The sequence below is a fragment of the Engystomops pustulosus genome, chromosome 1 (genome assembly GCF_040894005.1).
Source record: "Engystomops pustulosus chromosome 1, aEngPut4.maternal, whole genome shotgun sequence".
Classification (NCBI taxonomy): Eukaryota; Metazoa; Chordata; class Amphibia; order Anura; family Leptodactylidae; genus Engystomops; species Engystomops pustulosus.
Genome location: NC_092411.1, coordinates 139,405,132 through 139,428,363, shown reverse-complemented (window position 1 = coordinate 139,428,363; position 23,232 = coordinate 139,405,132). Strand labels below are relative to the sequence as shown.

Genomic DNA, 23,232 nt, shown 5'->3' with positions numbered 1-23,232 from the left:
ACTCAATAGGAAGATTCATTGCTAGCTTCGAATGCATAGAAATCTGTTCATGTTCACGTGATGTAATCACAGCTCTGTTGTGTCGATCACATCACCAAAGACATTTCTATTAACTGGAAATTCCTATAAAATGACAGCAAGTAGGGGTATCGAAAACCGTTTGATACAGAAAGTATATTGGGAAATTGTATCACTTTTATTATACAAATGACATTCAATTATTCAATAGTTTAAAACTGAACAACCCCTTTCATATGAGTGAATGTATATTTGTTAAATCAAATATATCAAATGTCATTGGGGGCTCAAAAACAGGAAGTAAAAACTTACATGGAAAACCCCAAGCCTTTTAGAAGTTCTGCAGCTTTTCCATGTTTTATTGGAAATACAAAAAGACAAACAAAAACCATACCCAACAAGATTTGTATTACGTGCATTATCCAGTAACCTGCAACAAAAAGGAAAATTTCAAGAAAACTGAAAATCAGAAAAATCTGTTTTCCAGCAGCATAATCATTTACATCAGAATAAAATAATAGATCTGCTACTCCACTGTTTCTATAGGAATATGTATTTAATCACACACATTTTTATCTGAAAAATACACAACATAAAATGAAATAAAATACAAAACATAACAAACAATGACCATAAATTACCTATCCTGCGGGGCCCATACAGATTCACAAAAATCAACAGCAAATTTACTATAAATATTTTTAGTAATTATGTCATAAGTATATTGCATTAGAGACCTAATTGGGTCTCTTCAAGCGATAATATGAAAGATTACCAACATATCAAAGATAAATACAGGCAGTTACGGTTACGTACTAGATAGGTTCTGTAGGTTTGTTCTTAAGTTGAATTTATATGTAAAAAAAGACGTAAGTCCATCAAGTCCAACCTTTAAGAATTAAATAAATGTTTTATCCCCATAACCCGTGATCTTTTTTCTCTCCAGAAAATTTTAAAATTGTAACCTCAGCCAAATTTTTTTGGGCCTCTGTGACAATTGGTTTTTAAAAATGTTGGATTGTCATAAGAACCAGGATTAACAATAAAGCTTCATTGCAGACATCTGTGATAAGTGTTCCAGCTGTTTATTGTATCCTGGAGCTAAAGTACACAAATTACCAATATCCAGGGGTCCGTTTGTAACTACAGGTCGTATGTAAGTCGGGTGTTCTTAAGTAGGGGACCGCCTGTATGTTCCATGGAACTAAAGGTCCAAAAACCACATCAAAATTTATACAATACCAAGGGTGGATTGTCTGCTCCTGGATCTCACTTTCCTTGAGATGCTGTACTGAGGTGATTCTTGGTTGCTGGGGAGATCGAGTCTTGTCTTGCATCATAGGAATTTTCTAACCCACTGAGATCTGTGGTCCCACGTAGTAAGAGGGGTGGTAATTAAACCCACTGGGAGAAATCCTGGTGGACTGATCAATCTCGGGTTGGTCAGGGGCCAGATGCTTTCGTCTCTGCCTGTTACCACCCGCTGTATAGGTTGTGGAATTACGTAATTTTCATCACAGGAGCCTGTCCTAAAGGAAGGAGGCGGCTGCCATGGGAGAACCACAGCAAGGTAAGTGAGTTTTCAGTTTTATTCCTGGCCACTACGTAAGGGTCCACTGCCAGTGGAAGCGGTTATAAAATTAATAATTAGGGAGCACAGTATCTAAATTTATTGTGTGGGGGAAAATGCTGCTTAGGGGCCTGCTCTATTTATAATAATATTATTTGGAGAGCAGTGTCTTTGTCTATTATTGGGGGGGTTAACTGCTTAGGGCACAAATGTTACCCCGAATGATTAATGGGGGAGGAGGCACTATATAATTAAATGTCTCTAATTTTAATTGGGCAGCATAGTCTCCTAGTCAGCATAGTCTCTTATGAATTTGGAGGTGGTACTTCAATATCTTTATGTATATTACAGGAGTACAGAAGTATTATAGTAGTTATATTATGTTATATTAGTTATATTCTTGTGCATAGCGGCACAGAGGCCAGTATTATAGAAGTTATATTATTGTTTTTCAGAGAAGGTAGTGTAGTATTTTTTTGAATATATAGGGCAGTTTTAAGTAAACTCCACCCACATGGCCATGCCTACTTCCTAAGACTCCCGCCCACAGAATGGGGCCATTTTGGAAATTTTTCCAAGACCACTTTAGATTCCCAATACTACTTAGATTACCGCTATAAATCTCTTAACTGAGCTTTTGGTTATATTAGTATCTTCAAAGTTTCCTCTACATTGGAGGATAATGCTGCAGATTCTGGAAGCTTTTCAAATCACCATCTCCTTAATTGCATCTTACTTGCTTCAGTCAAAAGTAAAATATCGCTTGGGAGTCCATAAAATGTGCACAAGGACTAAACGCATTTCAGAATTCTTGCTCCTTCCTCAGTAGCCTACTTGAGTAGCAGATCTTTTATTTTATTCTATTATTCTTTTCCGCTACAGTATTAGGGGCAAATCTAGCACCCACTCTTTTCAGTATCGGTAGCTAGTGAGCACTACCATTATTTATATGCCAATACATACCCCATAAAATATATGCAACTTGCCAGCCAGAATATCTCGCAATGGCAGCCTGGGTGTGATGGAGAAATATATGCATCAGTGGTATGAAAAAAATTACAAATCGGTTATATGCACCGAATTTCATTAGCCAGGGAAGGGTTGAAAGATCTTTCTTCATAGCCCATAAATAGTTGTGCATAAAACGGGTTACGCTACCATCTGCTTTTATGTCTACATTTAGGTAAACTGCTTGTCATGCAGATTCACCCAAATATAGCCCTTGGAGGAGCTAACACATAAGTATTCTATCAGAATTCCATATGTATTACTTCAATATCTACTTTTTAAAACTCTTCGTTTTGGCTTACAAATGCTGTTGAAGTAGAGATGCAGCTATAGAGATCACAAAGATAACCAGGAAAAGCCCACCTTATCGCTAATTCTACGGCAAGGTCTCCAATGTGCCACCAGTATCCTTTAAACAGCCTTTAGCTAAATCCCTATGGTGCAATATACTGATTAAAATAACGCTAGTTTAAAAGCGATACAAATAAAACATCCTGCTCAATGACTTATAGCTTGACCATATATTGAGCTACTGCTACTTCTGACAGAGAGGAAATGGATGGTTGGGGGACATGTCAAGCAGCCTGTGTCATAAACTTCAGTTCACAGAGTAAGGGTATATGCTCATGGCCACTGTTTTTGGATATGTGCTAGCCATTGTTTCAACAGCTAGCACATGTCCTTCTATGGGCTCACACACGGCCATAGCTTCTACTGTGTGTGAGCTAACTGCTATCTGAGATCCAAATGACACAGCAGGTCCTATTCCTGTGCAAGATTACGACTTAAGCAGTCTTCTATTGATATTGGCACATTAGCAGAGCATAACCACGGTCCGCAAACAACAGACCATGGGAGCATTGTGTGTGCCCTGAGAAAAGCACAAATAAGGGTGGTGGATGTAGATAAAGTTAAAAAAAAACACTATAGATACTCACCTCCGCTCCTCTTCATCTTGATCCCGGTGCTGTCCTTCGCTATTCTTCACACGCCGGGAAACTTATAATTAGCAGCCCGGAGCACAGGGACGAGATGTCTGGTGCTCCGTCCTATTAATTATTCACACCACCGCCACCTAAGTTTCTTTTCTGGGTGATCCCGCATGTGGAGATTAGTGAAGGACAGCGCCGGGATGAAGAGGAGCGGAAATGCGTACCTGTAGCGTTTTTTTAAAAACTTTTTTACATTTGTTGATTTTCTTTAAATTAGCCATCATCAACTGTGATCAAAGTGTTATGAGAAGTACTCCTGGTGATGGGAGGTATTGGGGTCAGAATTCATCCTCTGCATTGCAAAGCTTGAGTTCCAACTTAGATAAATCCAATCAACAGCTACTATAAATCACTATCCTTAACCTATCCTAAGGTAGCACTAGTAACATAAAAGTATTTTCATATTCCCGGCCAAAAGATAGCTTTAGAAAAAGAATTAACTGCTGCTAGATAATCAAACTTACCACACATTGCGAAGATAATGGGTTCTGGAATTGTTTTGGAAGAAAACTTTTGTCTCCCACCCAAAGTTTCCTGATGTGTTTTCTACAGAAAAAAAGTGTTGCATAAGGTAATAAATCCTGCCAATGTTCTTCTTACAATGCTATGTAAAAGACCAGAATTTTGCAAATGTAATGAGAAGCACATGTAAAAAGCACATTAGCTAAACTCATTTATTTTATCAATAGTAACTTCTTTTAACTGTTTTTTCTTCTAGATTAGTAATGGCGAACCTTTTAGCAGCCGAGTGCCCAAACTGCTTATTTATCGTGAGGTGCCAACCAAAAATTAAAGCAGTAACTTATTGCTCCCTGTTCAACAACTTTCAATCATTTTAGATGGAACATTTTCATAATTTTAGCTTATTTCCAGTTTCCCTCTGTACACAGAGAATCGTGGGGCCAGCAGGAGGTACTCCAAAAATAATTTGACCCTGTCTAATTGTCCCTCTTCCTACAGTCCCAAGTAGCGAAGTAAGTATCAAAATATGACTGAAAGCCGAATCTTTTAAGTTTCTTGGAAATGCAGGAAGATTCTTTGAGTCCTTCCTGGTGTGCTGGGGCAATGGCCCGGGTGCCCACAAAAAGGGCACTGAGTGCCGCCTCTGGCACCCGTGCCATAGGTTCGCCACCACTGTTCTAGATCATTCTAAATATCTTTTAAAGGCAAAACTGTATTAAAGAGGACCTGTCACCGAAATAAACCCTCTAGGAGTACTTACTAAAATAAGCAGCTCCCTAGTACTACCCCAGTAATAGCAGTGTTACATGGCTATCTTTATCAGATCATATTGATAAAGCTACCAAACCCGATGAGGGGGCGGTCTGAGGAGATGGTGACTGCAGAATGGAGACTGGCAGTCACCATCAGCCTATAGTGTGGGAGTGGCAGTCCAGCGGAGACGCTAAGGAGAGGAGAGCGCCTTGGACCACCCCCTCATGAATACGCCGGACCTCTGTAAGCTTGGTCCGGCGTTCAGACAGCTATGTAGTGCAGTGTATCCTAGCTTATCTGTATGTTCTGATAAAGCTAGCGATTTAACACTGCTATTACTGGAGTAGGGCTAGGGAGCTGCTACAGTGCTCCTAGAGTGTTTATTTTGGGTGACAGGTTCTCTTTAACAAAATAAAACTTGATGGACATTTTTCCCAGTGGGCTTGCAACAGTTTACTTTATTTAGGAGAAGCAGCTTACCTGTAGCAGACTAGAATGTGAAGAATATAGGATACCGTGACTACACAGGATAGAAAAGTAGTAAAAAACCAAACAACTGAAAAAAAAAGAAATTAATTTATTTAATAAACTGTATACCTTCACACTTAATAATGTATACACCCTTTTAGGGCATGACTATACAGTGCATGAGACCAAAGACAACACTATACACCCCACACAATGGCCATGCAATGTTGCTAGTATGTTGAGCTTTATCTCGTTCCCATTTGAAAAAAAATTGTGTGACCGTTATCCTAGACTTTGACAACCTGTGTTTTTGTCCTTAATCGCTTACTTACAGCAGCACTTTTCCATTTTATTTACTATTTTTTAACTGTTGGAGGGCTTGTTTGTTGGGTGGAAACCTGTTATTCTGTAAAATGTGGGAGATTTATATCTATCAAAATATCAATTATAACAGTTATTCCCAGCGTTTAGCCCCTTAATGTAAAATAGCGTCCAAATGTCTGAAACTGAACTTTTTTGCCATTTTAAAACATATAAAAATTGTAATAAAAGTGAAAAAAGGCCATACAGTCCTCAAAATGGTAGCAATGAAAATATCACCTCATCTTGCAAAAAATTACATGTCATACTCCTCCATATACCGAAGTATGAAAAAGTTAATAGCGTCAGAAGATGGTGAAATGAATATTTTTTTTTGTACAGACGGTTTGAATTTTTTAAAATGTATCAAAACACATTAAAACCTATATAAATTTAGTATTGCTGTGATCGCAACCACACAAAGAATAAAGGAGACATGTCATTTGGGGCGCACAGTTAAAGCCCTAAAACCAAGACCTCAAGAAAATGGCTCAAATTAATTTATTTGTTCACCAGTTTCACTGCATTTTTTTTCTCGCTTCCCAGTTCATGGCATGGAAAATTAAATACAGGCATTCTTTAAGTAACATACAAGATAGGTGCTTTAGGTTGTTCTTAAGTCGAAACTGGTATATTTTATAAGTGTACAGTAACCTCAAGAAATTTTTTTTTGGTTTAGATGTAGAGATGAGCGAGCATAGTCGTCCGAGCTTGATGCTCGTTCGAGCATTAGCGTACTCGCAACTGCTTGTTGCTCGGACGAGTATTTCGCCAGCTCGAGCAAATGACGTTTTGCTTTTGGCGTCCAGAAACAGAGCCAATCACAAGCCACAAGACTCTGCAGTACACCCAGCATCACATGGTACACTTACATGTCGATAGCAGTGGTTGGCTGGCCAGATCAGGTGACCCTGGGATAGACTAGCCGCTGCCCGCACTGCTCGGATCATTCTGTGTCTGGATGCCGCTAGGGAGAGAGCTGCTGCTGCTGCAGGGATAGCGTTAGGGTGTTCTATTAGATTACTGTTAGGCAGGAGTGATTCTACAAGAACCCAACAGCCCTTGTTAGGGCTACATTAGCGTTTTTCAAAAGTTAAAGTGACAGTCACAGCACAAAATCCTTTTGTGTGCTGTCAGTGTTGGTTAGAAAGTAGCCATAGCAATCATCTTCTGAGGTTGCTGATTTCTTCTGCACGTTTTGTTCTATAAAACCAAAAAAAATAAATTTTTCTTTTGTCTATAGAATAGATTTTAATTTGTAAAATGTTAAACCCGAGGGCTAAGGGTAGAAGACGAGGGTGCGGGCATCCAATTACTGCAGGGGTCAGAGGCCGTTGTCCTGGGCGGGGTGAGACACCACCTGCTGATGAGGGAGCAGGGGAACGCTGCAGAGCTACACTCCCTAGCTTCATGACTCAACTTACTGGGACTCGTGGTAGAGCAGTGTTGAGGCCACAACAGTGCGAACAGGTGATGTTGTGGATTGCGGACAATGCTTCAAGTAATTTGTCCACCAGTCAGTCTTCCACGCAGTCCACCCATGTTACCCAAGTGAGCACTCCTCCAGCTCCTCAACCTCCTTCCCCCCAGTCTGCCCCCTCCCAGGAAAATTTGGAATTTGCTCCGGCATACTTAGAGGAACTGTTTTCTGGACCCTTCCCAGAGTCACAAACCATTTCTCAGGTTGCTGCTGAGCTCTTTCCCGATGCCCAGGTTTTCCAACGGTCGCAGTCTGTGGTTGATGATTACATTGTTGACGTAGTGGAAGAAGTGTGTAAAGAGGTGTCAGACGATGAGGAGACACGGTTGTCAGACAGTGGTGAAGTTGTCAGTGGAGCTGGTGGCATCATCACCGATAAGCGTACACATCTGTCGACTGACAGGCTGACGCTTATCAAGATGAATCCAGCATGGATTTCTCATGATTTCCATTCTCCACCAGGTGAAAGCAGCTGAACCTGAATAATTCTCATGTATGCACTCCTCCTCCTCATTCTCCTCCTTCTCCTCCTCTTTGTACACTAAAGCAGAGGCAACTGGCTATTTTTTGCCAGGGCCAACTGGCTCTAGCTATATAGTACTCTATGTATTTAATTTTTCTGGAGGGCCACCTACCCGGTCCTCTGTTTTGAAAACTTTTTTGGACTGCCACATACAGGCACTATCCAAATTTAATTGTCTCCATAGCAGCCTCACTCGGTCACTCTGTCATAGCTCTATCATTTGGACATAGCTGTGTCAGAGTAAATCTGAGCATAGTTCTAGCTATATACTGGTATATTCATGCACATATAAGGGTCATCGTAGCAATCACTAACATGGTAAAAAGGCTAAGCCACAGCTTTTTGTAGATAGTTGAGACCTGAGTAGGTTCTTGTGTCACACAGTCTGGTGTATGGATTATGAGGATTATAATCTTATGCATGTGTTATGACAACGTAGCACCTTTCGCCCTTTTGCCCAGTGTGACATTAAATGCTTTCACCTACTGCGATAGTCTACTGCTCTATCACCACACTGCAGCATGAACAAAGTGCAATAAAAAAAATGGTGCACACTTCCCGAGCAGTGCAGGGGGCACCACATTAATGAAGACTGTGTCACACATTTCATGAATCTGTCTCACACTGCACACTCAACAATGAAACTGCATATAGTGCAGTTTGCACTATTTGTTGATAAATGTGGGCCGCTGTCTGCAAAAATAATAAAGAGACCCTTAGTTTGTGTGCATTTGTTTGCAGGAGGCCTAAATTTTCTCTTTCAAACCACTATCAGTTTGAAGTCCTATGAGCTCACTGAACCAAAGGAAGGATGATGTGATTTGAATGATAAGAATCTCTTTAAGTAGACTCTAGGATTTGCCAAACATTTAATTTTTGGAAATTTTACCTTTGTTTAAAAATAAATAAATTAATAAATAAAGTTTTAAACCACAAATGAAATGCTTACTTGTGAATGCTTCACTGAACTCATGCACTGAATAAACAGTGTGATTGTAGCTGGGTCCTAGCAACTCCAACATTGTTTCCAAACTGTTTAGCAAATATGAAAGCGCCCTGTGTATGCTGTATTCCAAAGAAATAAACTGTTGAAAAAAAGGACACATAGTACAGAAATAATATAAAATAAAATTTCCTTGTTCCAAAAAGCTTCAAATATGAACATGCATCTTCTAAATAGTCTTTGAAATATTGTTTGTAACTTCCTCCCACCAGAGCCTGACCTTTTTGTGTGGGGGTTGCTGGATTCCCCTGGTACCCGTGTGACTGGCTTTAAGCAAGGCCTAGCACTAGTCGTTTAATGGGTAGCTTGGACCAGGGGTACAGGCCTCATCCACAACGGGAAGGGCCATCGAGGGAATCCAAGAGGGAGGCCGCAATAAGATGGAGGGCACTCCCTGTGTACTTCTGGTAAAGGGATCATTGGTAAGAAGTTGAATGGGAGGCACGTGATGATAGCAGCTGCCAGGGATCACACACGATGAAAGCAGTCTGGTGTAGCTCACAGTCCTGGTCTTATGGCTTGGGGCTGAAGAAAAAAGTTGGCTGCTTCGGTAACAGGTCTGGAGGGAAGCTCATTAGAGAGACTTCTAATCTGGGAGAAGTTCTAGACATCCCACCAATGGTGGACATCACAATCACAATCAACATTGTATAAAAGTTATTATAAATATGGCAAACATTAACCCTTTCCTTCAGGCTCATGAGAAATAAATCTGCAATACCAAAAGTGAGCAGTAGATGTCCAAATATGGCACATATTAAGGAATAAATCCCAGGAAATAACTAGTTATCCTATGAATAAGGAACAGAGATGATCAGATTCTGCTGCTTATATCGGAACCTAAAGCGAACATTTTTAGTTCATAATGGCTGACCAGCAGGCCAATACACGTGTGAGTCGAGTCACGAAACAATTTGGTTTAGAAAGGGAACACATAAGAAAAAAATATCAAAATTTTCTGTACGGTAACTTACAATATACAGGCACAACAGTGACAGGACCGTAGTTCCAATCATCCTGCTGGGAAATCTAAAACACGGGTCCCATGTATAGATTTTTCTTTGAAACCAGTTTTTCCGTTCTCTAAGATATAATAAATTATTTCAAATAAATCCACTGCTTGAGATAAATAGAAGAAATGTACATCCCAAAGGTAAACTGTTACTACAATATATCTAAATATACCTACCCGAACTAATTGCTATGTTATGTAGGACTATTCCCACATTTGTCAGCCATACCTATGTTATTATTGTCAAGCTGCTCCTTCCATGAAAAATCTTCACTTTAGAAATATGCAAATTAGGCTGAAGTGCATTGGTAGAACTGAAGAGGAATGTTGAGAGGAGGTACTGGGCAGTGGTATTGTAGTAGGGGATGTTGTTATTACTATAGAACTAGATGTCTGATAAAGTTTCCATCTGGGTCTGCTGATGGTACTGACAGAAGTAAAGTTTCCCATTGGGTCTATTACGAAGCATACCTGCCAAAGTTCTCTTTCAGATCCTAAAGTGTCCTCTTTTTCAAGTCCGCCTTTAGGGCTTGGTTTGTAATTGGTTGATGTAAAAGTGGCAGTTTTTTTTTTGAATAGTAAAACATTGATATCTATATTGTAGGTAATTGTGTGTTTTATATAGCACTAGTGATGGTATAAATATCCTCTATAGAAATGGATATGATATAAGGTAAAATATATTGGGTTCTTTAAAGGATAATGCTGGGATGATTTGCTCTATCATTATGTCTTTTCACAGCTCCTCACTGACTCTGATCCTTGCCTGAAAGCCGCTGGAAAGGATAAGTGTGAACAGTGTTTAAGGAGACTGGATGTGGAGAAGATGTTTCTTTATCCCAAAAACGTTCTTGTATGTCTGACCCTGTTGTGGTGATATCTAACTACTTGCTCTGTATTTTTCACATACATAGAGATGAGTGGGGCAGCATGGTGGCTCAGTGGTTAGCACTACAGCCTTGCAGCGCTGGGGTCCTGGGCTCAAGTCCCATCCAGGTTAACATCTGCAAAGAGTTTGTATGTTCTGCGTGGGTTTCCTCTTGGTCCTCTGATTTCCTCCCACACTCAAAAACACACTAATTGATTAGATTGTGAGCCCCATGGGGACAGGGACTGATTTAGAAATCTGTGCTGCATAATCTGTGTGCACTATATAAATAAAGAATTATTATTAGTGACTTCTGTTTGCATCTGATTGATTTTATGACTGTGGGTTTGTTTGGAAACCAACCAATTTCTGGAATCTGCTCCTCATGGAATTTAAAAAAGGACACTACACATGGAGATACTTCACCTATAGATTTTCCTTGAGGTTCCCTGTTAAAGCTCCCCAAAGCATTTAAGCTTTAATTGAATATTTTTAAATATACACTGAGTAGGTGGAATATAAAAAACAAAGGTATGGGTGGTATGGTGGACATGTGACATAACATAGTACTTTCTTTGCATAGGTAAATTATGGAAATGTATTCTATTTTATTTTTTAAAAATGATATTTTACCCTCCATATAACCAGTGTGTTTACTGAATATTGTTGCAAACATGCATGGCTAACACCCGTGATGCATTTTTGAAAATGTATTATAACATAATAAAACCTTTAAAATAAAACCTTACAAGAAATATACATTTGGTATCCCCATGTTAGTATCCTGTCATTTGTGAACAGTGAAAGATGTAAAACAGAGTCCACAAGAAAATGGCACAAGTGTGGGTTTTTGTCAATATTGCCACATTTGGATTTTTTTCCTGCTTCCCCGTACATAACAGGGAATATTAAATAACATCACTAGGAAGTTGTTACACAGGAAACTTGAATCCCATCACACCAGACAATGCCACTGCTTCTATTTATTGCATAGTGCTTTCTCACTCTGTGATGTAGTGTAAAAAAAGGAGAAGGCAGAAGCAGTAATAAACTGCTTCAGACTTCTCTCTAGCGTCTCCAGCTGTCTCCACGTAAGAATTTTCCTTGAGGTCCCTTGTTATAGCCCCCCAACGCACTTAAGCCTTAAAGTGGTATTCTCGTCTGGGCATTTACAATCAATTTCATTAATCTGCATATATAAACATTTCTTCAAATAGATGTTATTAAAAAAATGTTTCTGTGTGAAGATAATTTCTCATAAATGTAGTTATATGGTCCCTTAGAAACAAGACTGTCTTCTTGGATATGGCCACCCCTGCTGGAGGGATTGCATGAAGAAACAAAAGGTTTTTGTATATGAAATGATGGGTAGTTACTGCAGGTCCCACAGCCGTCCTATGATAACGATCGCTGAAGCCAAGTGGTCAGGCAGGACTCAATAGCGCATGTCTGGCCACCGCTGCCAAAATGTGAGGTGGTTGTATCCAAGGAAGCTATCTCGTTTCTAGGGGACAACATGATTACATTTATGAGAAATTATCTTCACACAGTAACATTTTTATAATAACATCCAATTGAAGAAATGTTTACATATGGCAAATGAATTTATTAAATGTGAATGCCCAGATGGGAAAACCACTTTAAGTGTATATTTTTAAAGTGGAATTTTAGCACAGAAGGAGTAGATGGAATATAAAACAGAGGTATGGGTGGTATGGTGGACATGTATGGGACGTATCCTACACAAAATAGCACTTCCTTTGCAGTAGTAAGTCGTGGTTATGTATTCTCTTTTATCTTTTACAAATTATATTTTACCCTCCATATTGCCAGGGTGTTTACTGAATATTGCTGCAAACCGGCATGTTTAACACCTGTGAAAAGTGCTGGCATTGCAGTTAACCTTTTAAATGACATCTACCATCAGATTACCTGATGGTAGATGACTTGTACGTTCCTCTCTGTTCCATGCCCATGTGTCCCAAGCTTCATTTCTTACTTCTTTGCTTGGCCGCATTTCTGTATAAAATATGTTTATGAGATATGCATCAGACTCCACTGTAATATAAGTTATGCTCGCCCTGGGGCCGTGTCAGCCGCTTTCTGAGAGCTGGTGAGAGCTTATGACATCACCAGCTCTCAGAACGCGGCTGGTATTATATCACGGGGGAGCCTGATGGTGCTCTGCAGAGCAGCACAGGCTAATTTGCATATCTTAAAAACAAATTTTTTTTACAGAAATGCGGCCACGGAAAGATATAAGAAATTAAGTTTGGGACACACAGGGATGGGAAGGGGAGGTACGTAATAGTCATCTATTAACAGGAAATCTGATGGTAGAGGTCCTTTAAGACCACCTAGTACACTTCATAAGGCATAATACCACAAAGCATGTTAAGTAAATAAAGAGGATAGATGTCATAAAATGAAAAAACAAAAATAAAATGAGCTATGAAAAGAAGTCCCTGGGTCCAGTATCTTTGTAGCATATGTGTAACATTTTGTCCCGTGTGAAGTTTGACAAAGACACATTAATACTCCTGATATTACAGGAAAAGTTAGCAATGAGCTCCTGATTAGAAAAGGATTCAGGAATAAGGTAGAATAATATGCCATTTACGGAAGGTGGCTTTTAGCACTTCCAGCTGCGAATTGTGGGTGACGGCCAGTGGAACACAATTCTTGTGGGATTTTTACTTATTCTGAACAAGGTTTTGTATAAAAGCTTGCCTGGAACAGCAATCCACACTAATCCCTCCAGGGGTTTGGTGCCCGCAGCCAGAAGTCCAGGCGTTCAGAACTTCAAAAGCAGCACATTGGGAGGAGGAAGCCACAGCACCGAGGAATAGGATATGAAGAAGTCTTTATTGGTGCATCATCAAGGCATAAAAAAGCGACGTTTCGATTCTAATGCGAATCTTTTTCAAGGAATAGGATATGAAGAAGTCTTTATTGGTGCATCATCAAGGCATAAAAAAGCGACGTTTCGATTCTAATGCAAATCTTTTTCAAGCATTGAAAAAGATTTGCATTAGAATTGAAACGTCGCTTTTTTATGCCTTGATGATGCACCAATAAAGACTTCTTCATATCCTATTCCTCGGTGCTGTGGCTTCCTCCTCCCAAAGTATTTTGAGTTAAGTCATTACAAATTTAGAATCCCAAGATGGCAACCTTTTTAGAGCAATAGGATTGTTTTCCACCGGCTAAGGATATTTATTTTTTTTAAATTTTTAAATTAGAAAATTATCAAACAGATAAAAATTTAACAATGTTTTACAAAGACATTATCATTATTACAATAACCTCTTAACACTTTACCAACATTATTTTCATCCCTTTAGCAGAAAAACATAATAAATAATTTATTTTTATCTCCTCCTCCCACTCACTGTGACTGGTGACATATTACATAACACTCCAATTAGGACTTCAAATTATTCCTATACATATTTCATTTCCTTGGCCTATTGAATCACACCTCTCGCAACACAACCCTGCCATCTCCCTCAAACCCATCATAATATTCACCTAGTACCATTTTTTTCAACCAGTCCTGAATCCTAGGTGTATTTGTATTCCTCCGATTATATAAAATTACCGTTCTCATCATCAGTAAGCCTTTCATAGGCGATAATATCTTTTTAATTGTACCCTACACTCTAATTTTGGTACCCAGGATAGAGCGTCAATACCTTTTGTCAAACCCCCCCCCCCCCCCCCACTTCCGACAGGTACCATACCCACTTGGCCTTGACAGGGCTGGCTCAGCCCTTTTTGCTACCAATCTGATTGTGGAATTAATTCAAGTATAAAATTAAATTCAAGTATAAATTTAATATAAATGTAATTCTGTGCTCTGTGATGGATCTGTAGCAGATTCATAGTCTTTACTTCTCTGCGTTGTAACACAGGGATTATCCACATCTCCAGACACATTGGGGCTTATTTACTAAGGGTCCGCAAATCGCACTTTCGCCAGATATTCCAATGTTTTCAGGGATTGCACAGCTGTGACAGGTATTTAACCGGGGCTTTGTTGCACGCGATCGGATTTTGGCGCAGTTGCCGGCTTTCATGCAACAGAAATCGGGGGGTGGGCCGGCGGACCTGAGCAGGGAAGTGACACATGCAGGATATCGGGCGCACAATCTTAGTGAATCGCGGCACAGTGCATTCTCGTCGGACAATGCACTTGAGGTGAACTCCCCGCACCGGCCCACTCCAGGCTGGATACACGCCCTCCCCCCCTTCACGCCCCACTGGCGTGAAGGTGGCAGATTGCGGCAAATAATCTCAAGTGCTAGCAATAAGCTAGCGTGGCGCTAGGTCCTGATAAATATGCCCCACTCTCCTTCTTGTGTTTGTGTGTGTGAGATCCTATGCTCTAAAATTCACTCCCCAGCCCATTCCTTAGCAATTTACTTCTACGACAGCTGACAGATTTCCTTACACATTTGTTGTATACTCATTAAGCCAGTGAGTGTTCATGTAAGCATAGAAATGTATACACTATTTTTTTAATTTTTTTTAAAACCAAGACATGTGATAGACACATGATTACATACTTTTCTTCAACAGAAAAGATTACAATCATTTATTCTGTGTGATAAGAGCAACTCATGCATATTGCCGGACCTTGCCCTTAAGATATTCAAAGCCATTTCCCCTATGGAAGAGATTAAATCATTGCTTGACAGGCACAAAATAGATTTTCTGACTGAAGCAGTGGCCTTTACCAGTGTTTCACCAACTGTTCTTAGTACTGACAAGATGTCAGCGAAATATTGTATAAGCAGGGTTGGACTGGGCCACCAGTGTGGCCCTGCCCCCTGCTTAATCTGTTCAGGACTTCAACTCTATCTGTGTCGTGTCATAGGTTGTCACAGCAGGATATATCAGGGGGCCCAAAATAAGAGGGGGAATATGAGGGGTGCCAACAAGATAGGGGATCACAGTAAGAAGGGGAGATACCAGAGTGCCCACAGTAAGAGGGGGGAGATGAGGGAGCCATAAATAAGGAGGTACAAAAGATATGGGGGTTACAGTAAGAGGGAGAGGTAGTAAGGAGCCCACAAAAAGTGCGAGAAGATGAGGAGGGGCCACAAAATAATGGGTCCCACAATAAGAGGGGGAGATACCAGGAAGAATGAAGGGGTCTACAGTGAGGGGAGATGAGAGGCCATCATATGGGAGAGAATGAGTTGATCCACAATATGAGGGGGAGATGAAGAGGCGCAATATGAAGAATAGATGAGGTTGCCACAATTCCAGGGGGCACAATATGAGCGGGAGATAAGGAGCCACAATTTGAGGATTTGCTAATTTCTGTTAATATGAGGTCCTGCTTTATGTTGGACCTTAAAACTGAGTTCACATGATGTGTTTGAAATGTGCATGTGGACATGTGTGGTGTTCGCAATGCATTTTTACATGTCATCATGTGTTTGGCTGGTTTGAAAGGAATTTTCCTCATTGCTGGAAGTGTAAGTAGCAATTAAAATGTTAAAACACAGCTGGGAATGAAGAAAAACAGTTTCAAACCAGCCAAAAGCATGGTAATGTGGAAAAATGCATTGCAAACACCACGTGTGACTGCACCCTGAAAAACATATCAAGTGCTACAATATATATGTGTGAAGAACACATTGCAGATGTATTTAAACATCTGCAATTTGTTCTTCACACACATATATATTGTTCTTCACATGCTATTTTGGGCGCACCATTCCGCGCGTATCTCCCGACAAGTAAGCAGATGTGCCGAACTTCTGTAATCTATTCTGCACTGTGTTCTGCACTGTGTTTTTCTCTTAAATGATCCTGTGTTCACTGTGTTCACTGTTTTTATTCTATTCTTCACTGTTCTTCACATCTGCTAACTTGTCGGGAGATAATATACACGGGGAACAGTGAAGAATAGATCGCAGATGTTTGCAACTTATCAGAAGACATTATTTTTCAATTAAATAACACATTTTAATCCCAAACCATGGTCCCTTTGAAAAATGCTTGAGTCTCCCATTGACTCGCGCGTGAAAAATGTGCCGAAAACGCAAAAAAAACGCTAACAACACGCGCGTGAAAAACGCAAAAACGCTAATTACTCCAAGGAAAAATGGAACAAAAACGCAGCCAAAAACGTCAGTTTTTCACGCATTGCACCCTGACGTGAAACGCAACGCTAGTGTGGAAGAGGCCTTACTTCGCTACTTGGGAGTGTAGGAAGAGGGAGAATTAGACAGGGTCGAATTATTTTAGGACCTCCTGGTGGCCCCACGCTCCTGTGTACAGAGGGACACTGGAAAGAAGCTAAAATGATGAAAATTTTCCATCTTTCTACTGTGTTGCTGTCCTCAGGAGGCCAATATGATTAAAAGTTGTTGAACAGGAAGCAATAAGTTACTGCTTTAATTTTTGGTTGGCACCTCCCGATAAATAAGGAGGGTTTTGGGTTGCAGTTTGGGCACTCGGCCGCTAAAAGGTTCGCCATCACTGTTCTAGGCTAAAATGGCTTGCACAGGTATTTAAAAAGTGTGTGCACAGGGATTGTGGCGCAGCTGTGCTGGTTTCCATGCGACACAAATTAGACAAAATTTTCAGAATTTTAGCTTCTTTCCAGTGTACCTCTGTACACAGAGAATCGTGGGGCCAGCAGGAGGTCCTCCAAAGAAAATTCAGCCCTGTCTACTCATTCTCCCTCTTCCTACAGTCCCAAGTAGCGAAGTAAGTATCAAAATATGACTGGAAGCAGCATATTTTAAGTTGCTTGGAACTGGAGGAAGATTCTTTGAGTCCTGCTTGTACTTGTAGGACGTGAAAGGCTGGATGGCACTACTGAGAGTACGTCAAATTGACTAAGGTGCTGGTCTATATATTTCTATATGATCTCTATCAAAAGAGTCCCAGTAAAAGACAAATGGGTATTGGAACGTGGAACAGTTGCTTGGAGTGCAGTCAATTTGACGTACTCTCAGTAGTGCCATCCAGCCTTTCACGTCCTACAAGTACAAGCATATATATAAAAAACTTCCTCCCATGGAGTAGAGCACACTGAACACCAGTACATTGTTTACAAAGGAAGATATGAATACCGGGACAGATATGGAAACGGACAAAACAGAAGAAGTAATTTCATTAAAACATTTTTTGCGCAGTGTAATGAGAAAGAAGACATACAGGTGATCAGTACTAAAAGTTTAGAGTTCAAGATTAAAGGGTTGGCGGAGAAGGAAGTGAGATTATTCTGGACCATTAACTCTTTAAAGTCATATGCCGCGAGTGGAAGAGTACCCAGAGGCCTGAGAGTCTATAAACCACCTTCCCAATTTACAGATGACACTAACTATATAAGAGCATGGGAAGAGGCACACCATGAACACTCCAAGAACCTAATGAGAATAGTCCTTTCACGAAACGAAGAAGAACACCAACTAGTAACCACCGAATTGTGTAAAGCAAAATCCGAATTGAGGAGGAGACATACGCCACAACAAATGGAGACAGTCATGAAGAGTTTGGAAAGACAGCTAGTCCCAGTACAAGCCACAATAAAAGAAAAAAAGAAAGATAAATTTATGAGGGACAAGAAGGATTACGAAAACAACCAAATTTTCAACTGGCACACCAAGAGGAGATCCAGATCAAATAGACCGTACCAACCCAGACATAGGAGGAATGGCAATAGAGAGAAGAAAGATTATTGGACCACGGACTCCGAGTCTAGTTATTCAGACGAAGGACCAACAACCAGTACACCAACTGACGCTTCATCACAAGTACTAGTCCCTTTAGGGAAACCCCAAAAAAACGACCCACACGAAGAGGCCGACCAAAGAGACAGAAAAGAGAAAAAGAGGAACCAGAAACGCAAACAAGTCTCTTGGAAATGAATCAGGAAAAGGACTTAATAACCAATTTATCACAGGTCGAGCTTGGGACAGCACATAAGTCCGTTCTGCAGAAAGGTCTCAATTTCTGCTTAACGGACACGTTTGATTTTGTTGATTTTGAGATTGATTTGTTTAGGGGTACGAGAAAGATGGCCCTAAAAAAAGCGTTTGCACAGACAGTACATACCACCAATAAGATAGAGCCCAAGGTAGCCGAAGTACCAGTTACCATTAGTCCACTAGGATTTTTTGTAGACCAAAAATTGTCCGAGATAGAGAAGGAATGCCTTCTATTTATGGCTGATGAAGAAGAAACATCCACACCCACACTAGACACGCACTTTAGAGGGGGTGTACCCTCCACATACAATCCCCAAGTCAACCCCGGTAGCGCCATTGACATTTTCAAAAAACAAGTAACCAAGGAAATTAAGGCCCTAATATACAAACAAGATGGATCTAATCTTACCAAAGAGGAGTGGAAGGCCCTTAAGTCACTAAAAAATGACGAAAGTCTTATAGTGAAGCAGGCCGACAAAGGGGGGGGGGGTAGTGCTCTTGACTAAAGAATACTACATACAGGAGGCAGCACGACTACTGGGAGACGAACGAACATATGAGAAGCTTAAAAATGATCCCACTCAGAAGTTTTTATCCCAATTAAGAATATTTTTGAGGGAAAGTGTTGAGAAAGGCCTCATATCAAAAAGAACAGGAGATAAGTTACTACCCCTACACCCCAAGAAACCAAATTGGTATTTTGTCCCAAAAATTCATAAAAACCTAGAGTCTCCACCTGGCCGCCCCATTGTGGCCGCCATAGGGTCAATAACGGAACCTTTGTCTCAGTACATTGATTGGCTATTAAGACCGGCTTTACGAAACATACCTTCCTACATTAAGGATACCAATCATTTTTTAGACATAATACGAGATCTGTCATGGCAACCAGGGGACATGCTAGTGTCCATAGACGTGGAGAGTTTATATACTCGAATACCCCACGATAGTGGAATAAAAGCCATAAGAGACATCCTTACTCAAGCTGATAAGAACGAGGGCTATATAGATTTCATATGTAACGCGTTACATTTTGTGTTAACACACAATGCATTTCAACATAACAACACATGGTATGGCCAGAAAGAGGGGACAGCGATGGGGACTCCGGTCTCCTGTACATACGCGAACCTCTTTCTGGCCATATTTGAAGAAAAATATGTTTTCTCTGAGACTAACCCCTTTTTGAGATATATACAGACATACAAACGTTACGTGGACGATGCCTTCATGGTATGGAGAGGAACGGAGCAGCAGTTTAAAGATATGGTCCAATACCTTAACACTCACAATGCCATGAACATGTTGTTCACATATAATATAGGAGGTACTCGCCTGGAGTTCCTAGATGTATTGGTGGTAGAAAAGAATGGAACCCTTGAGACGGAAGTGTTTAGAAAAAGTACAGCCAAGAACGCTCTCCTACATTTCCAGAGTTACCATCCTGGATACGTTAAGAAAACCGTCCCATATGGCCAGTTTGTACGAGTGTCCCGCATCAATAGTACAGAAGAGGGCTTTCTCACACAGTCCCAAGAGCTGAAAACTAGGCTCTTAGCAAGAGACTACCCGGAAATAATCATAGAAGAAGCATTTGAGAGAGCCAAAAAGAATAGGGAAATAATACGTAGTGGCAATAGAGCCCGCAAAAAACAAACAGGTAAAACTGACAATGAAAGATTTGTTTTCTCCTTGAACTTCACACCCCAGGCCGAATTGGTCAAATCAGTGATTAGGTCTAACTGGCACATAATAGAAGCAGATAGAGAACTTACCGAAGTGGCAGCTAGGGGCCCTCTAATAACATTCCGAAGGGGAAGAACCATTAAGTCGGAGTTAGTCAGGAGTGCGTTTACCACCGACAACTGGCTAGAGACGACCAGCCCGAAAGGCAACTACCCTTGTGGTAGTTGTAGTTATTGTACACAGTTTATAAAGACTAAAGAGATAAACTGCGGAGGCCAGATGGTGAAACTGAAACACCTCATAACATGTAAGACTGATTATGTGGTTTATGTGATCTTTTGTGACTGTGGTAATTTTTATATAGGAAAAACCATTAGAAGCCTAAATTGACGGTTCTATGAACACATCAGGTCCCTAAAGACGGGTCCAGGAGCACCCAGATTAATAGAGCACGTAAAAACATACCATAATTCTGACCCTAAGACCCTAAGATTCGCAGGTCTAGAACGAGTACCTGTCTTGAGAGGAGGTGGTGACAGACAGCGCCTCCTATTACAAAAAGAGGGGAAATCGATTCTGCGCACAGGAGCCTTAGGTCCTCTGGGACTCAATGATAAATTAGACATGAGTCCATTTATTTAATATGGTCCAGAATCTATGCCCTGACGCCTATTTAAGGCTACAAAATACATGCATCCACAATCCCGACTTCCCACCCAAAAGAACTAAAGTTAAGATACATCACCGATCTTAATATTATGTATAGTATGTAATTCTACTGCGTATTCGTATACACAGCTAGTTTTTTCCCCAATACAAGATATAACTTCAAGATTCCGGGAAAAAATTAGCACTAGTACCCATGTCCATTCTGACATGAGGTACTAATGATAAACAGTTTTTAAACTCAGGTCGTTTTTTTTCCTTGCTACCCACTTAGCCCCTTCCTTTAAACATATTTCAAGCACATGCCGCGCCACACTCCCTTGGTTCCATTAATGCCTTCAGATTGTTACAGCTGTAATTTCAGCAATACATTCTATCCCTTTGGTCGTGCGCACATTACGGCGCAGCCTGCGACTGAACCCCGCCCCTCCGGCTGGCGTCACTGGGGGGGCGTGTTTTGCGACAGCTGACCCGTTGCGGTGACGTTGCGGTTGCTACCCAGCCGCACTGGCGCCAGATGCGGGACGGTTGTGCGCGGCATGCCCTGTCCATACCGATGTAGGTCGGATGAGAGCGGAGTACAGTGCATCCCAGCTACAGCTGTCCTATTTGTCATGTGTTGAGTCCCTGCGTCCTCCCCTCCCCTCGACCTGTAACCACACTTCTTGTTTTTTGTTGTTAGTATGCACAAATAAATTGACATTGGAAGGAGACAACGCGGTGAGTGCCATTCCTTTTCTTATCTTTCTACATTCTTTGAGTCCTGTCTGGTGTGCTGGGGTGATGGTCCGGGTGCCCCCAAAAAGGGCTCTGAGTGCCGCCTCTGGCACCCGTGCTATAGGTTCGCCACCACTGTCCTAGATAATTTCATTTTGATATTTTTGATTTATTTTTATTTTGAATATACAGAGCTGGTAAAGTTAGTGGGAAGAATCCTAATTACAATCAAAACTGCTCTGGAGTATTACCCCTTAAATTCACTAGTAAATGACCAAAAGGCTTACTTGTGACATCTTCAAAAGCTTCTAAGAAAAAACACTTTTTCCCAGGAAACAATTGTTAGAATTTTAAATTTTTCACATGTATTATTAAAAAGTACCATGTACTTGGTATTTAAATTTATTGTTCAACTCTTTTTACCCTGACAAAATATGTTCTGCACCAAGTACAATATACTTAGATTTCTATGATGAACGTACATGGTAAATGCTTTTTCTATTTCGCTATTTTCACTAGGGCTCTCAATTAGTCATTAGCAATAGTCAAAATACCTTGTCGGGTGCAAATAATGAATCACCTATAAATGTATGCGGCAGCCCCACAATAAACCTGATGTTAGGAAAAGAATGAGAGAGGTCATAATATAATTTTTGCCAACACGCATAAAACCAAAAGCCCATAGCCTGATGTAGCTTACTAAGCTTCATGGGATTTAGAGAATCTATGAATCTTATTTTCATGTCGAATAAGGACACGCATAAGAGACAACCTCCTTTAGTAAGTATTTTGACTTATCTTTTCATTAATTATTTTCTTAAAAACAAAGTAACAATCATATCTTCCAGCATTCTGGGCAATAAAAGTAAACCCCTTAAATTTACCACTAGTAAGGAATTGCACAAATTCGCACATACATTTTTTTTCCCTTACATATTCAGGAAGATTGACTGTATAATGCTGTGGTATAAATGTAGTTTGGTATATGTGTACCTGTCTCTTGCATGCATTCAAGTCATAGAAAACATACAGATAAGAGACCGCATGCACCTTGTAATTCTGCATGTAACAGATATATCAATATTTATCAATTTATCAAATTTATCCAATTGTGCTTTGCACACAGCACAACATAAACCCGCATTGCCTTTGATTTATCACCAGATCAAGAACTGTCATTTTCCACTCATTACATCGGTAATCTACCTGCTGAAATAAGATTTGCAGAACCAACGCCTCACACGGTGAATATGATATTGTACGTGCTAAACACAAATATACTGGAAATAAAACACAAAAGAGAAATACTGAATGACAAACTAGCAATGGATATATTTGGAGATTACAAACCTTGTTGTATCTTACCCTTGTATGAGATGTATATTTGCGGGTGATTTCCTACTTGAGCATAAAGTACTTTAAAAATGAAAGATTTTTCCCCACATTAGGGTTTTATTTGGAAAATTTAGTAAAAACGTATGAAAAAATATTCAAGAATGGTATCCTTGTAATCGTACTGACCCATAGAATATAGATAACATAACAATCGGTGAACACCAAAAAAAAAAAAAAGAAAAAGCATAGAATCCTTTTCTACTCCTGCCCTCAAAAAAAGTTCCTACATTTTCAACAATAGGGGATTCCAACCCCCCAAAATGGTAACAATGGAAAAAGCATCTCATCCTGCAAAAAGA

The 23,232-nt window shown here is 40.2% G+C and overlaps 1 protein-coding gene and 1 long non-coding RNA gene across 2 annotated transcripts in view; one reads left to right on the top strand and one right to left on the bottom strand.

Moving 5' to 3' along the window:
* The window catches only part of LOC140134025 (uncharacterized), a 40,933-nt gene extending 36,565 nt beyond the window's left edge, over positions 1-4,368 (top strand). The window contains exon 5 of the long non-coding RNA XR_011856029.1: positions 4,307-4,368. This is a non-coding gene — a long non-coding RNA (uncharacterized lncRNA). The remainder of the gene's footprint in view (positions 1-4,306) is intronic.
* LOC140133955 (stimulated by retinoic acid gene 6 protein-like) overlaps positions 1-23,232 on the bottom strand; it is a 107,771-nt gene that overhangs the window by 31,213 nt on the left and 53,326 nt on the right. The window contains exons 10-15 of the mRNA XM_072154631.1: positions 9,612-9,720; positions 8,584-8,719; positions 5,284-5,359; positions 4,053-4,134; positions 2,552-2,600; positions 331-448 (exon numbers count right to left, since the gene is read on the bottom strand). Coding sequence (XP_072010732.1) covers positions 331-448; positions 2,552-2,600; positions 4,053-4,134; positions 5,284-5,359; positions 8,584-8,719; positions 9,612-9,720 — 570 coding nt within the window. The remainder of the gene's footprint in view (positions 1-330; positions 449-2,551; positions 2,601-4,052; positions 4,135-5,283; positions 5,360-8,583; positions 8,720-9,611; positions 9,721-23,232) is intronic.